General features: G+C 41.8%; 1 protein-coding gene across 1 annotated transcript in view; it reads left to right on the top strand.

Annotated features, from left to right (window-relative positions):
• Positions 1–15,129, top strand: part of TTC28 (tetratricopeptide repeat domain 28) — a 499,891-nt gene that overhangs the window by 19,841 nt on the left and 464,921 nt on the right. Inside the window, exon 2 of the mRNA XM_041003608.1 lies at positions 8,153–8,431. Coding sequence (XP_040859542.1) covers positions 8,153–8,431 — 279 coding nt within the window. The remainder of the gene's footprint in view (positions 1–8,152; positions 8,432–15,129) is intronic.

The following is a 15,129-nucleotide window of genomic DNA, read 5'->3' on the forward strand; positions in this document are numbered from 1 at the left end:
AAGGACTATAGGAAGGTGGGTGAGATCACCATTTCCACATTTTTTTCCTTTCCTCTGTCTGGGGGTAGTGAGGTGGAGAGACAAGCAGAGAAGCCATATCCAGCATCCCAAACACCTCTGCATCCTGGGATGGAAGACAGCCACGTAACACCACCCCAGGGTCCCCAATGTGGGACATGCTCTGAGGGTCCTGCTGAAAAGGTTTGATAGTTCAACAGTTCTGAATTACTGCCGATCTCGCCACTACAAGCATGATGAAATCGCTCCAGAATCCAGTGGTTGACATAGTCCACCCTAGAGTCTCTGTTTGCCTAGATATTCATTGCCAACACATGGCTGGGGTATTTGATCAATTTGTTCTGTCCTCTGTCATGGTACCAGGTGTCCTCTGCAGGCTCCAATGTACTGCCGTGTCCTCCAGTGCACCCAGATATGCAGTCCAATGTTCTGTCTAAGCCACTGAGGAGGCTCAATGTTGACATATGCACTTCATGATCAGACCATGGAACCTGCAATTCTCTTCATGGCTGTGGTTCTGAGTCCAGAGATTCAGTTGGGGGGATCCCCAGAGATACTTCATCTGAAGCACAGTCCGTTGCTCCAATCAGCTAATGTCTGTGCTGGTAGTTGAAATTACTGGGTCAGTTCTTCCTCCAGCCCTGTCTTTTACAGGGACAGAGACTTAGCCCAGCCTATCCTACTCCTGCCCTGGTTCTTAAGAACACCAGTGAGTGCTTGAGTCTATCCCAGTTTGGCACACCCCAGACCCAGTTCACAGTTGTGCTGAGGGAAACTGCATCCATATCCAGATCAAAACACAGCCCCCATTTGGACCCCACACTCATCACTGGGAACCACAGTCCAACCAGGGTGTCCCCTTTGCTCCCCAACCAGGCCTCTTCCCAGCCATAGATCTTGCCTGTGCTTGGTTGCCGTGACCTATCTTAGCATAGTCCCTGCCCTGTCTTAGCCTTTGGCTTTGTATGCTGTAGCCTGGCCTGATCCAGGCTGCCACCTGCCCCCGGTCCCAACTCTTGCTGGCAGGTGCTGAAACTCTGTAGTAGCTTTGGTTCCTTTGTCTTTTGTAGAGATAGCATAGATTTTTGCTTTCTGGTTTCCATGGAGCTTACATAAAAACAGCTGTAATGGAAGTGTCTTAAGCAAATATAAAATGTAGAAATGGTTGTCTCTTATAAGTGATATGAGATGTGTATATCTACATACAAAAAAGGAGAAATTAAATTCTTATCTTACAGCCTACACACATTCAGAATGGATTAATGACTGCATGAAGGTCTGTAACCATAAAACTCCTACAAGTAACAAGGGAAAAGCTCTGTAACAGTGGTCTTCGTAATTATTTTTAGATACAGCCCCAAATGTACAGGCAACAAAATCAAGTAGGGCTATCTCAAATAAGCAGCTAAAACTCGCTTCACAGCTTTAGGGACATGCAGGTACTGCAGAGTGAAAAGAAACAATCAACAAAATGAAACTGTAAATGATGCATCTGATAAGGAGTTAGCATCCAAAATATATGAGGAATGTATACAACTCAGTAGCAAAATAAAAGCAATACAAAGCAGAACCTTATTAAAAGTGGACTAAAGCAACTCTCTGTTTTTATATAAGATATACACATGGCCAGTATACGAACAGTTGCTTGACCTCAGTAACCATTTGGGAGATCTAAAACAAGACCACAGTGAACCATTACCTCACCCCTCTGACGGCGGCTGTCATAAAAATAAATACAACAGGGTGGCTAGGATGAGAGAATAGGGAACTCTTCACTGTTGGTGGGAATGTGAATCTAGTCTTTATGAACAACATTATGTAGATCCCTCAGAGAATTAAAAACAACTGTCATATGATGCAGTAATCCCACTTCAGGATCTATGCAAAAGGAATAAAATCACTGCCTTGGAGATTTTCTTCACCCCGCGTTTCTGTTGCAGCAATATTCACAATAACTAGGATGTAGAAACAACTTGGGGCCAGTGCGTTGGCTTAGCAGGCCAAGTTTCTACTTGAGCGCTAGCATTCCACATGGGAGCTGCTTCATGTTCAAGCTGCTCTACTTGCTATCCAGTTCGCTGCTGATGGCCTGGGAGGGCAGTGGAGGACAGCTGAAGTCCTTGGGCCCCTGTGCCCACATAGATGACCCAGAAGAAGTTCCAGAGACCTGGCTTTGAAGGTGTCCATCTCTGACCATTGCAACCATTTGGGGAGTGAACCAGTTGATGGATAATCTCTCTCTGTCTTTCCTTCTCTTTCTGTAACTATGCCTTTCAAACAACAAGCTGGGGATAGTGTGCCATGGCTCAACAGGCTAATCCTCTACCTTTAAGCACCGACACATATCCTAGCTGCAGCACTTTCCATTGAGCTCCCTGCTTGTGGCCTGGGTAAGCAGTGGAGTGTGGTCCAAAGCCCTCAGACCTGCACTCATGTGGGAGACCTGGAAGAAGCTCCTGGCTTGGGGAGTGAACCGTGATTGGAAGATTTTTCATTCTCTTCCCTTCTTGTGGTAAATCATCCTTTCAAATAAAAACAAATTGTTTTAAAAAATAAAAAACCTAAGCACACATTTGAGATGGAAGAATGGATTTAAAAAAATTAGAAAAATATGTTTCCTTATATGTGTTGGAATATTATGTAGCTTTAACAAGAAGCCATTCGCAATGATATGTAGGAAGAGGGAGAACTTTACACTAAATGAACTAAACTACATGCAGAAAATGTAGATCTGAAAAAATTAAATATATAATAGCAGAGTAGAAAGATGCATTTGGGGTTACAGGAAAAAAATGTTGATAAATGAGTGTAATCCTTCAGTTATAAGCTAAATAAACTCTGGAGACCTAATATATAGTGTGGTAGCTAATGAACAATTATATATTTTATACTTGAAATTTGTTAAGAGAATGTCTTAAATATTTTTAACAAACCACACAGCAATTATCTGGATGATGGATATGTTAATTTGATTATGGTAATCACTTCACAATGCATATGAAAAGATCACATGTGTAACACCTTAAGTACATGTAAACTGAAATAAGTAAATGTTAGGGGCCACAATAAATATTGTGGTATAGTGTATTAAACCACTACCTCCAGTGCTGGCAAATCCACTCCCTCCAAAGCTGGCTTTCCATATGGGTGCTGGTTTGTGTTCCAGCTGCTCCACTTATGATCAGATTTCCCGATAATGTGCCTGGGAAAGTAGCAGAAGATGGGCCAACTTCTTGGGCCACTGCTGCCCACATGGGGGACCCGAATGGAGCTCCTGGCTTTGTCCTTGTCCAGCCCTGCTGATGTCATTTAGGGAGTGAACCAGTGAATGGAAGATCTCTTTCTGCCTCTGCCTCTCCCTCCCACTGTAGCTTGGCCTCTCAGATAAGTAAATGAATCTCTTTTTTTAAAGATTAAATTATTATTTGAAAAGCAGAATGACAGGGAGGGAGAGATGTGAAGAAGTTTTTCATTTGCCAGTTAATTCCCCAGGCTACACCAAGTTGAAGCCAGGAGTCAGGAAGTCCATGCACGTCTCCCACATGGGTGGCAGGGGCCCGAGTCCTGGAGCCACCCGTTGCTGCTTTCCCACGCACATTAGTTGGTTTGGAAGTGGAGTAGTTGTGACTTGAATGGGTGCTCACACCAGCCCCAGTATATTCAGTTTGCGCTGTTTAGTTATACATTATTAAGGCTAGAAAACATTTGTGGAAGGACTGGTACCGTATGTAATAATTATTACATGGCTGAGTGTTCTGAGTTTGTTTGGCTCATGAATTACTGACATTCCCTGTAACTTACTAACAGGAGTCTGTGAGAATATCAGAGGAGAATATTGACAGTGTTAATATATAGTAATGTCCATATTACTGTGTATGGAATAGGATCAATATTTCTGTTTCTTCTGAAACTCAGGAGGAAAGAAACAGTGTGGTAATTAGTCAAATTAAAAGAGCAAGCATCTTACTTAATCTCTTCAGGAAGCGTTCTTTATTTAGTTTTCAGTCTGTATTTAATATGGCCTGTTTTTTCCAAGTGTTAGACCAATAAACAGAAATATCTGTGATTTTTTTTTCTCTTGTCATGCTGCAGAGAAGATATGAAAAGATTACAGACATTACAGCAGTTCTGTTGAGCAAACACAGCAATGGCTGTTTCTTAGCCTCCTGAGGACCACTCTGTCCATCTGAGTAGATCCTCGCCAGGTCAAAGTTTCTGTGGAGCTTCTACTTCAGGGCATTTTTCCCCTTAAGAATGAGGACCTTTGGTGCTGGGGACAGATTCTTCTCCATCAGGCATAACTTTTCCGTGCCACCACTGACTTTCCCGTGACGTTTTTCTCTGTCCTTAACAACCCTATTAATAGTTTATATCAGTGTTTCAGGCAGATCCTGGTCCTCTAGACGCCCATGAAATGATCACGTAATGTTTGATATTTCCACTGTCATATTAATAGTGTAGATGTATAAATATCTGACAAGCCTTTATTTTAAGAGGCAATTGATTTAATTGTGTTTATTCCTATGTTCTGAGGATATAAGGCTTCCTAGGAGCATATTTTGGGAAATGGTTTTTTAAAGATTTATTTATTTTTTATTGGGAAGGCAGATATACAGAGAAGAAGATCTTCTGTCCGATGATTCACTCCCCAAGTGACCGCAACGGTTGGTACTGCGCCGATCCGAAGCCAGGAGCCAGGAACCTCTTCCAGGCCTCCCACACGGGTACAGGGTCCCAAGGCTTTGGGCTGTCCTCGACTGCTTTCCCAGGCCACAAGCAGGGAGCTGGATGGGAAGTGGGGCTGCCAGGATTAGAACTGGTGCCCACATGGGATCTTGGTGTAGTCAAGGCCCAGGAAATGAATGTTTAATAAGTATTACTTTATATGAAGCCTATAGGATGTAAATTTTTTCATGATTTAAAAAAAATATTTTTGGTGATGTTTATGTAGTTGAGAAGGATGCATGCCCATGTGACCACTGATTAGAGTGGGAGATTAGGGGAAAGTGGATGAGACTGTTGTTTCCAAGTTTCTCTTACCTACTTCAGTAATCCAGAATTATTACTATGTGAAAGAAAGTGAGTGATAAAGGGAGAAAGAGACAAAAAGGGAGAAAGGGAGAAAGAGGAAGAAGGAAATGGAAGGAAGGAAGGAAATAAATGAAAAAAAATTCTTTTACGTGCTGTTCGCTTTGCCAGATGGCCACATTCCAAGCCAAGAGCCGGGGCTCCGTCTAGATCTCCTCCGTGGGCGGCAGGGGCTCAAGGACTTGAGCTGTCAACGGCTGCTTCCCAGGTTCTCCAGCAGGGAGCTGGATTGGAACTGGAGAAACATAATCTGATCCAACATTTCAGTTTATGATGTGGGCCTCTCACATAGCAGCTTATGTCTCTGTGCTACAACACCTGCCCCTACTATGTCATCCTTTAATAATAGTTCATTTTACTAATAATACTAATACTAATTCATTTTACTAATAATTCATTTTACTTTTTAAAAAAGATTTTATTTATTTATTTTTTAATTGGAATGTCCAATATAGAGAGAGGAGGAGAGACAGAGAGAAAGATCTTCTGTCTGTTGATCCACTCCCCAGGTGCCCGCAATGGCCTGAGCTGAGCTGATCCGAAGCCAGGAGCCAGGAGCTTCTTCCAGGTCTCCCATGTGCAGGGTTCCAAGGCTTTGAGCAGGAACTGCTCCACAAGCAGGGAACCGTATGGGAAGCAGGTTTGCCAACATACAAACTGGCACCCATATGGGATCCCGGTGCATACAAGGCGAAGATTTTAGTGACTAGGCTGCTGTGCTGGGACCTTCATTTTTTTTAAGTCTTTTATTGCTGGTTTTATATTACATCCCTCATTTTGAGAACACAGAATTTATCTCCGTTACTTATACCTAGTATTGGCCTAACTAGAATCATGATAACCCTATTTTGATAAGTACAGTTAAATGTTTTATATTATTAATGTTGTATGGACTGATTTGATGGTGGAGTAAAGCAATCATCTGACTGGGCCTGGTGCAGTAGCCTAGTGGCTAGAGTCCTCACCTTGTACTTGCCGGGGTCCCATATAGGTAGGTGCTGGTTCTAATCCTGGCAGCTCCACTTCCCATCCAGCTCCCTGCCTGTGGCCTGAGAAAGCGGTCGAGGATGGTCCAAAGCCTTGGGACCCTGCACCTGTGTGGGAGACTTGGAAGAAGTTCCTGACTCCTGGCTTCAGACTGGCTCAGTTCCAGCCGTTGCGGTCACTTGGGGAGTGAATCATTGGTTGGAAGATCTCTGTCTCTCTTCATGTCTGTATATCTGCCTTTCCAATAAAAATAAATAAACCCTAAAAAAATCAGATATATGTTCTTTTGGAATATATAGAAGTGCTGAATCTCGGCCCCAGCGCGTTAGCCTAGTGGCTTACGTCCTTGCCTTGAATGTGCTGGGATCCCGTATGGGTGCCGGTTCTAATCCCAGAAACCCCGCTTCCCATCCAGCTCTCTGCTTGTGGCCTGGTGCCATCTGACCCAACTGCATGGCTCCCCACAGAGGACGGCCCAAACCCGCGTGGTAGACCTGGATGACGGTCCTGGCTCCTGGCTCCTGGCTTTAGATTGGTGCAGCTCTAGCCATTGTGGTCACTTGGGGAGTGAATCATCAGATGAAAGATGTTCCTCTTTGTCTCTCCTCCTCTCTAGGTATATCTGATTTTACAGTAAAAATAAATAAATCTTCAAAAAAGTGCTGAATTTCAAGGAACGCATGGGGAAGGATATTATATATATTTTGTTTATTTAATTTAGACCAAGCCTGCTAAGCATTATAAAATATCTTCCTGATACTCCTGTGTTTATTTGTTTATTTCTCCCATTTCTACTTTATAAGATCTGGACTGTAGGTTTTTTTTTTTTTTTAAAGTATTTATTGGAAAGACAAATGTATATCCCGAGTGGCTGAAATGGCCAGAGCTGAGCTGACCTAAAGCCAGGAGCCAAGAGCTTCTGCTAGGCCTCCCACGCGGGTGCAGGGGCCCAAGGCTTTGGGGCATACTTTGCTGCTTTTACTAGCCCAAATCAGGGAGCTGGATGGGAAGTAGAGCAGCAAGGACATGAACTGTCACCCAAATGGGTTTCTAGTGCTTGAAGGGGGAAGATTAGCCAGTTGAACCATTGTCCCAGGGCCTGTAGTTCATGTCTTAAAAGGGACTCATGCTTGACTCATTCTTTCCCTTTGGTTGTAAGGTCACTGCTCTCGAAAGTCATAGAAAACATTGCCATTAGAGAAATGAGCAATGAGAACAGGTCTTAAATTGTCAGGATACACTTTATCTTTCTTGATTATAAACTTGTTTTGGTTAAATTATGGTTGACAGATCTGCTAGTCTGAAAGTAGTCAGCGGCACATTAAAATGATTTTAGAAATTTTTTTTTGTTTTAAAACTTGCATATTCTCATTGCCTAACTGAATAAAAGTTTAATTAGAAATATCTATAATATACTTATTATTTTATCCTTTTGTTCTCAAAAATATAGAATCATCTTACTATAGTTGAGATCACTATCAATGTAGCTTTATATTTTGGTTTTTCCTTTGTATAATTTGTCAGGGAAATGCTGAGTATTCTATTGTATTCATTCTACCAATAAATTGTGTGTATGTGTGTGTAAAAATATCATCATCTATATATACATAAGGTATTAAATTGACTGTTCCAAGAAAAGTTTATTATGTTTATTATGTTTTACGAAAGTTAGCTATAATTCTAAAGCAGATCATGAAGAATATCCATCTTATTATAAATTTATTTGCAAGGCAGGGTGACAGAGAAGGGAGAGAGTGAACTTCTATCCACTGGTTGGTTCACTGCTCGAGTTGCTGCAAAAGCCATAGATGAGTCGGACTGAAACCAGGAGCCAGAAGCTTCATGTTAGTCTGCCTCGTGGATGGCAGAGGCCCAAGGACCTGGGTCATCTTCTGCTGTCTGCTGTACAGGAAACCGGATCAGAAGTGAAGTAGCTGGGAGTTGAATCTGCACTGCAACCTGGGTTGCTGGCACCAGTCTCTCCGTGCTCTTCTGATTTTCAGAAAGGAACTTAGTTGGATTGTCTGAATTTTGTTTGGCATGGTTTCTTTCTTTCTAGATTCCTCTCTTTGGTGCTAAGACTATTGGCCGGAGAAGTCCCGATGGGCCAGCGCTGAGTAAAGCTGAATTTGTGGAGAAGGTTCGTCAGAGTAACCAGGCCTGCCATGATGGAGATTTCCACACAGCTATTGTTTTGTATAATGAAGCCCTTGCTGTTGACCCTCAGAACTGCATCTTATACAGCAACAGATCTGCAGCCTACATGAAAATCCAACAGTATGACAACGCGCTGAACGATGCGATCAAAGCCCGGCTACTCAACCCCAAATGGCCAAAGGTACAAATCCCATTTTCTCTCACAGGCTCTGGTGTGCTGCTTTTCTCTTCTAATACATTTTACTTTAACAGCAGTGCAGTTATCAAATATAATTTGAACTTCGGTAATATATGCTTTTTAAGTGTACTTTCTCTTTCCAGGTTCCTTTTCCTATATATTTGAAATTTGAATATTTTTTCTTTCCACTTTGTAATAAGATGCTTTCTAGTTACTTAGGTTTTGCTTATCTTAAGTTTGCATAGCATTTTAGATGGGGCATGACTTCCCTTCAATTTAAAGTAATACATTTTATTCCCTGTTAATGACTGCTTGTTTTCAGAATAATATTTAATTAAGGGTTTTTTTCCCCCTAATAAATCATTGTAATTATATCCATTCTCTTACATACTGTAAAGTTTGAGCCTGTATCCTCGTTTTATGTGTTTATACTTTATTTTCAACGTGGGTTTTTTTGTTGCCTAAGTAAATCTCTAGTGTATTACAGCAGCAGCATCTTCAGACAGGATAGAGGATAATGGTCACGGATTTGTAGACCGCCTGCAGATTTAAGCTACAGTAGGAGGGCTGCAGTTAATGTTGTATTGTTTGGGGGATAATTACTAACGTGCGAGGTATTCTTACCACTTACATATGCACACATTAACAAACAAATTAATATTGTCTCAGGATCGGTTTAGTAATTTGTCGTTTCCTAAAGAATTTCTCTTATACCTGTAACCACTGTAAATGAAGTGCTTGGGAGTTAAAATGCTATTTTTCAAAAGACTAGATCTAGGTTCCTATTTGTAACACCTCTCTATTAATGACAATATGGATTTAAATCCCACTGATTAATATATATTTGAAAATATATTATTGGATATGATTTGTTCAGATTTTTAAAAGAAATTTTTACATATGTGTTATGGGTTCTATTGATCTGTAACTCTGTTTCCCGCATAATGTCTTTGATCTCAGTGTCAGTGTAGTTTTGACTTTATGCAATGAACTGTTAAGTATTCTTTCTTCTTGTAGCTTCTGAAAGAATCTGTGTTGGGTTGGCATTTTTTTTTTCTTAAGTGTTTGATAGAATTTACTACTTAGGCATCTTTATCTGTGCTTATTTTTCTAGGAAGGTTTTAATGACATAAATTCAATCTCTTTGATTTAGGGTTTTTCAAGTAATTTTTTTTTTAATGAAAGAATTATTTTGCTTATTTAAAAGCCAGACTGAGAGAAGGAGAGATGGGTTGAGAAAGAGGTCTTTACATGTGCTGGTTCACTCCACAACTGGTCACAGTGGTCAGGGCTGGGTCACACTGGCACCAGAAACTTGGAGCTCCAGCTGGGCCTCCCTTGTGGGTGCAGGGCACCAAGCGCTGGGCCTTTCTCTGCCGTCTCCCCGGGTGCATTAGCAGGGAGTTGGGTTGGAAGTGCAGCTGACTGTGACTGGTTCTCTGATGCGGAACGCTGCTGCTGGCAGTGACTTCACTTGCTGTGCCACAAGTTCGTTGTTCCTTTCAGTCTTTTGTGTAATTTAAAGTCAGATATATACAGAGAGGAGGAGAGACAGAGAGGAAGACCTTCCAGCCGATGATTCACTCCCCAAGTGTCCGCAATGGCTGGTGCTGCGCCGATCCGAAGCCAGGAGCTAGGAACTTCCTCTGGGTCTGCCATGGTGGATCAGGGTCCCAAAGCCTTGGGCCGTCCTTGACTGCTTTCCCAGGTCACAAGCAGGGAGCTGGATGGGAAGCGGGGGTGCCGGGATTAGAACCGGTGCCCACATGGGATCCCGGCGCGTTCAAGGTGAGGATTTTAGCCGCTAGGCTATGGCACTGGGCCTGATCTTTCATCTTCTAACTGACCTCCCACATGGCTGTAACATATTGTAAAACGCACTCACCGCAGGGAGAGTACTGAGGACACAGAATAAGGGAATTGTGGGAAAATGTTTGGATTCATAGAGATCTCAAAGAACTGGATATGAACATGTAGGTAAAATGTGTTCTAAGCAGAGGAAATGGCTGCCTTGGTCATGGCCAATTGAAGAAACCTGTGTGAAGCCCCTCAGCGTACAGTGAGTGAAGGACAGGCGACAGTGGAGGTCACGCAGGTCATGGTGATGGCACAGTGCTTTCCTCCAGGAGTGATAGGTTAGCACTGGGAAGTTTTAGCTCGAGGAGTTATACAGCTAATTTATATGGTTTGTTTTGAAGTTATGAATATGCTGTTTAATTTCCACATATTTATGACTTTCCAGGATCTCCTTCTGTTACTGACTTCAAATTTCATTCCATTGTGGTTAGAGAAACATGTTTGTATAATACCAATCTCTTAAAATTTATTGAGGCTTTTATTGCCTAGCAAATGGCAGTAAAACACCATACTCAATATATTTCATGTTCATTTAAGAATATTATGTTCTCTTGTGGATCAGGGAGTTCTAAACATGTTTATTAGCTAGTTTATAGTGTTGTCCAAGTCTTCTCTCTCTTTTTTAACAGCATCTGGAAGGGTGAGTAGTATGGCACAGAAGATTAGCCTGCTTCTTGTGACACTGCCATCCTATCTAGTACAGTGTTGACTCTAGTCCTGGCTACTCCACTTTTGATCCATCTCTGGCTGTTGTACCTGGGAAAGCAGTGGAGGAATGACTCTAGTACTTGGGCCCCGTGTATCTGGGCCTCTTTTACCCATGTCGGAGGCCAGGAAGGAGTTGCTGGTACTTGGCTTCAGCCTGGCCCTGCCCTGGCTGTCACAGCCATTAGGGGAATGAGCCAGTAGATAAAAGGTAGAATTTTTTCTCTGTTTTTCCCTTTATTAATTTAAAAAAAAAATAGCATCAGTGGTTCTGTCTGTTACTGAAAATGGGGTACTGAAGTGTCCAGCTGTTACAGTGGGATTTTCTATTTCTCCAATTTTCTCAGGTTTGCTTCATGAGTTTTTGGGGTCCTATTGTTGTACTCCCTAAAAGATTGATATTTTAATCATTATATAGTGTTTTTCTTTGTTTTTAATAATGATTATTGTCTTAAAGTCTGTTTTACCTGATATTAATATAGCTAGCCAGCTGTCTTTTAAAAATATATTTATTTATTTTTATTAAAAAGGCAGATATACCTTTCCAAGAGAGAAGGAGATACAGAGAGAAAGATCTTCAGTCTGTTGGTTCATTCCCCAAGTGGTTGCAACAGCGGAGCTTAGTTGATCTGAAGCCAGGAGTTTCTTCCAGGCCTCTCACATGAGCGCAGGGTTCCCAGGCTTTGAGCCATCCTCTGCTGCTTTCCCAGGACACACACAGGGAGCTGGTAGGAAGAGGAGCAGCCAGGACATGGAACTGGGGTCCACATGGGATCTCCATGGTTGCAAGGCAAGGATTTCGCCACTAAGCTATCGTGCCAGGCCCTGTCAAATGGTTTTTAGCTTCACAGTATGATTTCCCATTCTATCAGCCTATTTGTTTTTTGAATCTAAAGTTAGTATCTTGATGACAGAACGTAGTCAAAATGTGTATTTAATGTCAAGCTTGCCAACTCCTGCCTTTTAATTGTGGTGGTTAACCTATTTATACTTAACATAATATCGACCATTTTCCACTTGATTTCAACACATGTCTTTGCTGGCTTTCAGTTTCTCTATTCCTCCTTTTGTGTTAAATAGTTTTTTATTGCATCAATTAAATTTTCTTTTAAAATCTTATATAATATATAATCATGCTCATATATTTTCTTAGTCTTTAGACAGTTTTCTTTAGTTCTTTGAACACACTTGTAACACCTGATTTAATATCTGCATCTGGTAAATCTAAGATGTCGATTTCCTCAGGGATGATGGTATTGCTGCTTTCTTACCCCATGATATAGGCCATACTTAGCTATTACTGTTTGTTTCACACTTTGTTGTTAAAAACTGCATGTTTCTATGGGCTCCTTCACTTCTGACCCAGCTCCCTGCTTGTGGGAGGGCAGTGGAGGACAGCCCAAAGCCTTGGGACCCTGCACCCATGTGGGAAACCTCCTGGTTCCTGGTTTCAGATCGGCTCAGCTCTGGGATGGCTTTTTGGGGAGTAAATGGGGGGGTGGGTGGAAGAGCTTTCTCTACCTGTTTCCCCTTCTCTCTGTAAATCTGCCTTTCCAGTAAAAATAAATACATCTAAAAACTTTTTTTAAAAACCTGCATGGTTTAAGTGGTATCAAATCCTTGTCTGTGGGGTTTGTTATTGTTGTTGTTTGTTGCTGTCTCCTTTGTGTTGGTGGTTCTCCTAGGTGAATTCCTTCAAGTTTGTTTTCCTCACCATGTTAGGCTGCTGACGTCCCTGTTTGGGTGGCTCAGTGCTCGGCTACTGCTTGAACAGATTCCGTGTGTGTTAGGGCATATCTTCCAGTTTACAACTGTATTTTAGCCTTTACTTCTTGTGTGTCTACAGCCGCAAGGCTAATACTAACTCAAATGTTTCAGCACATTCCCAGACTCCTAGGAAAGTATTGGCATTTTAAAATAAAAGCCTCCCCTCACCCCTGAACATTCTAGATTTTTCTTTTAAGGTTTTTCATTAGACTGTTGTTTACCCAGAGTTCACTGTTTCTTCAGGCAGCTGTCATATTTATTATATGATCACCTTTGATTTGGTTTGGCACGTGCCTTGGGAAGAGGGCTGTTTACACGGAGCTACCTCTGAGGCAGGTCAGATAAAGTCCTGTGAATGGACCTTCTTCAGGGAAATACAAGACAAGTCGGCTGGGGATGGAGGTTCAAACCATTTAGATCTCTCCATGAGCTCCTCAACTCCTGTCTTTCATGCCTGTTACTGTCTGGAGGACGCTAAACAGCTAGTCTTTCACTTAGCTGGGAGAAAAGGGACAGAAATATTACAAGTTAAAATCTTGCAAATCTTGCTGTTTTACTGAGATTCAGTTGTTTCTCTCAAATAAATACTTCTTGGGTTGTTACAAACTGTTGGTTAATTTCCAGAGTTCTCAAAAATTGATTTAGAGAAGTTTGGCTAGTGTTATCATTGCTTTTATGGGAAAGTTGATTTTTTTTTTTTTTTTGAAGTCTGTGCCATCTTGGAAGTGGTTCTCCACAATTTAATTTGTGGTAAAATACAAACCACCACTGTAAGGAAAATAGAAAGTAGGAGAGTGAAAGCAGACACAGGGAGTCCAGTGGTAATGCAGACTTGGTCTAGAGTAACGAGGGTAGAAATGGAGAGAAGTTAGGAGGTTGAGCTTTGTTTTATAAAAGTTGACTGAGCTTATAAGTGAAAGGCTGACTCATAGTGGTCATCTGTTGTAAGTGATGCTGTCTTCATTCCATAGGCAAGGTAGGATTGAGGGAAATTTTAGTTTGTACAGAGTAAGACATAGTTGGAATTAGAACCTCTGTTCACCTAATGCTGTCCATGATTTAGGTATTAGATATCCGTTTGGGGGGTGCCCCCAAGGCCCACGTATTAAAGACTTTGTCCCCAAAGTCTCATGTTAATGGATTAATGTGATACGACACACGGTGGTGTTTGGGAGGTGGCCCTAGTGTGAGAGGAGTGGTCATGTGAGGCTGACTTGGCTTGGCTGCCTTCCCTTTGCTCCCTGGCTGGCCGTGGGATCCTTCCTCCGCACACACTCTGTCCGTGTCATCTTGAGGTCTCACAATCTGGCTCAACCAGAGAGCCACCCAGTTTGAACCATGAACCGCCGGGATTGTGTACTCAGGTAAACTTCTTTGTAAGTAGCTTCTCTTAAGTATTTGGTTAGCATTTCTCTTGGTGTACCTCCATCTTTGGACATAAACGTGTTTATTTCTTCCAAATAGAGGGAGAGTACTACTCACAGGAAGTCTTATACCTGATGTAAGAACCCTTTTCTTTTTTTTTTTAAATTTAATATTAATTACATTGCATTATGTGACACAGTTTCATAGGCTCTGGGATTTCCCCAACCCCTCCCCATACCCTCCCCTCATGGTGGATTCCTCCACCTTGTTGCAGTATTACAGTTCAAATCCAGTCAAAATTCTTTCATTGCAAGCATATACTAAGCATAGAGTCCAGCATCTTATTGTCCACATTAGTTCAATGGTTTCTTGGGGAGGCCATCTCTGGTCTGAAGGCAGAGCTGGCAGAATATCATCCCGATCAATTAAAAGCCACAACATCACATCAACAACAATTTACAGCATTATGGAGTTAATTGACATGGTATTGAGTAACCAGTATGTTAAAAATATGCAAGTTCTTAACCACATCCTGTGACTACTTCATTGACATTTCAATTTTAGTTTATATACAGCCAGCTTCTATACACCTTAAATAGGGTACTATTCAGCTGTCTCGTGTCCATTTTCATTTTAGTATTTAGCAGTTTGTAGTGTTGAAGCATAGTTTTTACTGAACCTGGCAGATTTTTGGGTAGTCTAAACTGGCTTATAACTCTAACAAGGCATATATCAACTGATGAAGTGTAGAACAGTTTTAGGAGGGGTGTGCAGAGAAATCTTCAATGCCTTAGTGAGGAGTAACGAATCTTTGTGTCCTACCTAGTAAGATATATGTGACCGTTTCCTGTCTGGTTCTAAGCTTTCCTTGTTGTTCTCTATCTATTCTAATTTGTGTGTGTGTGTGTGCATGCGTGTGTGTGTGTTTTGGAGTGGGGGGGCTCCGGAGTGACCCTGATGGTCATTGCAAGAGAGGGTCAAGATCCAAAGTTGGAACCAAGTAAGGA

Source organism: Ochotona curzoniae, unplaced genomic scaffold (genome assembly GCF_017591425.1).
Source record: "Ochotona curzoniae isolate NIBS_2020 unplaced genomic scaffold, NIBS_Ocur_1.0 scaffold_274, whole genome shotgun sequence".
NCBI lineage: Eukaryota > Metazoa > Chordata > Mammalia > Lagomorpha > Ochotonidae > Ochotona > Ochotona curzoniae.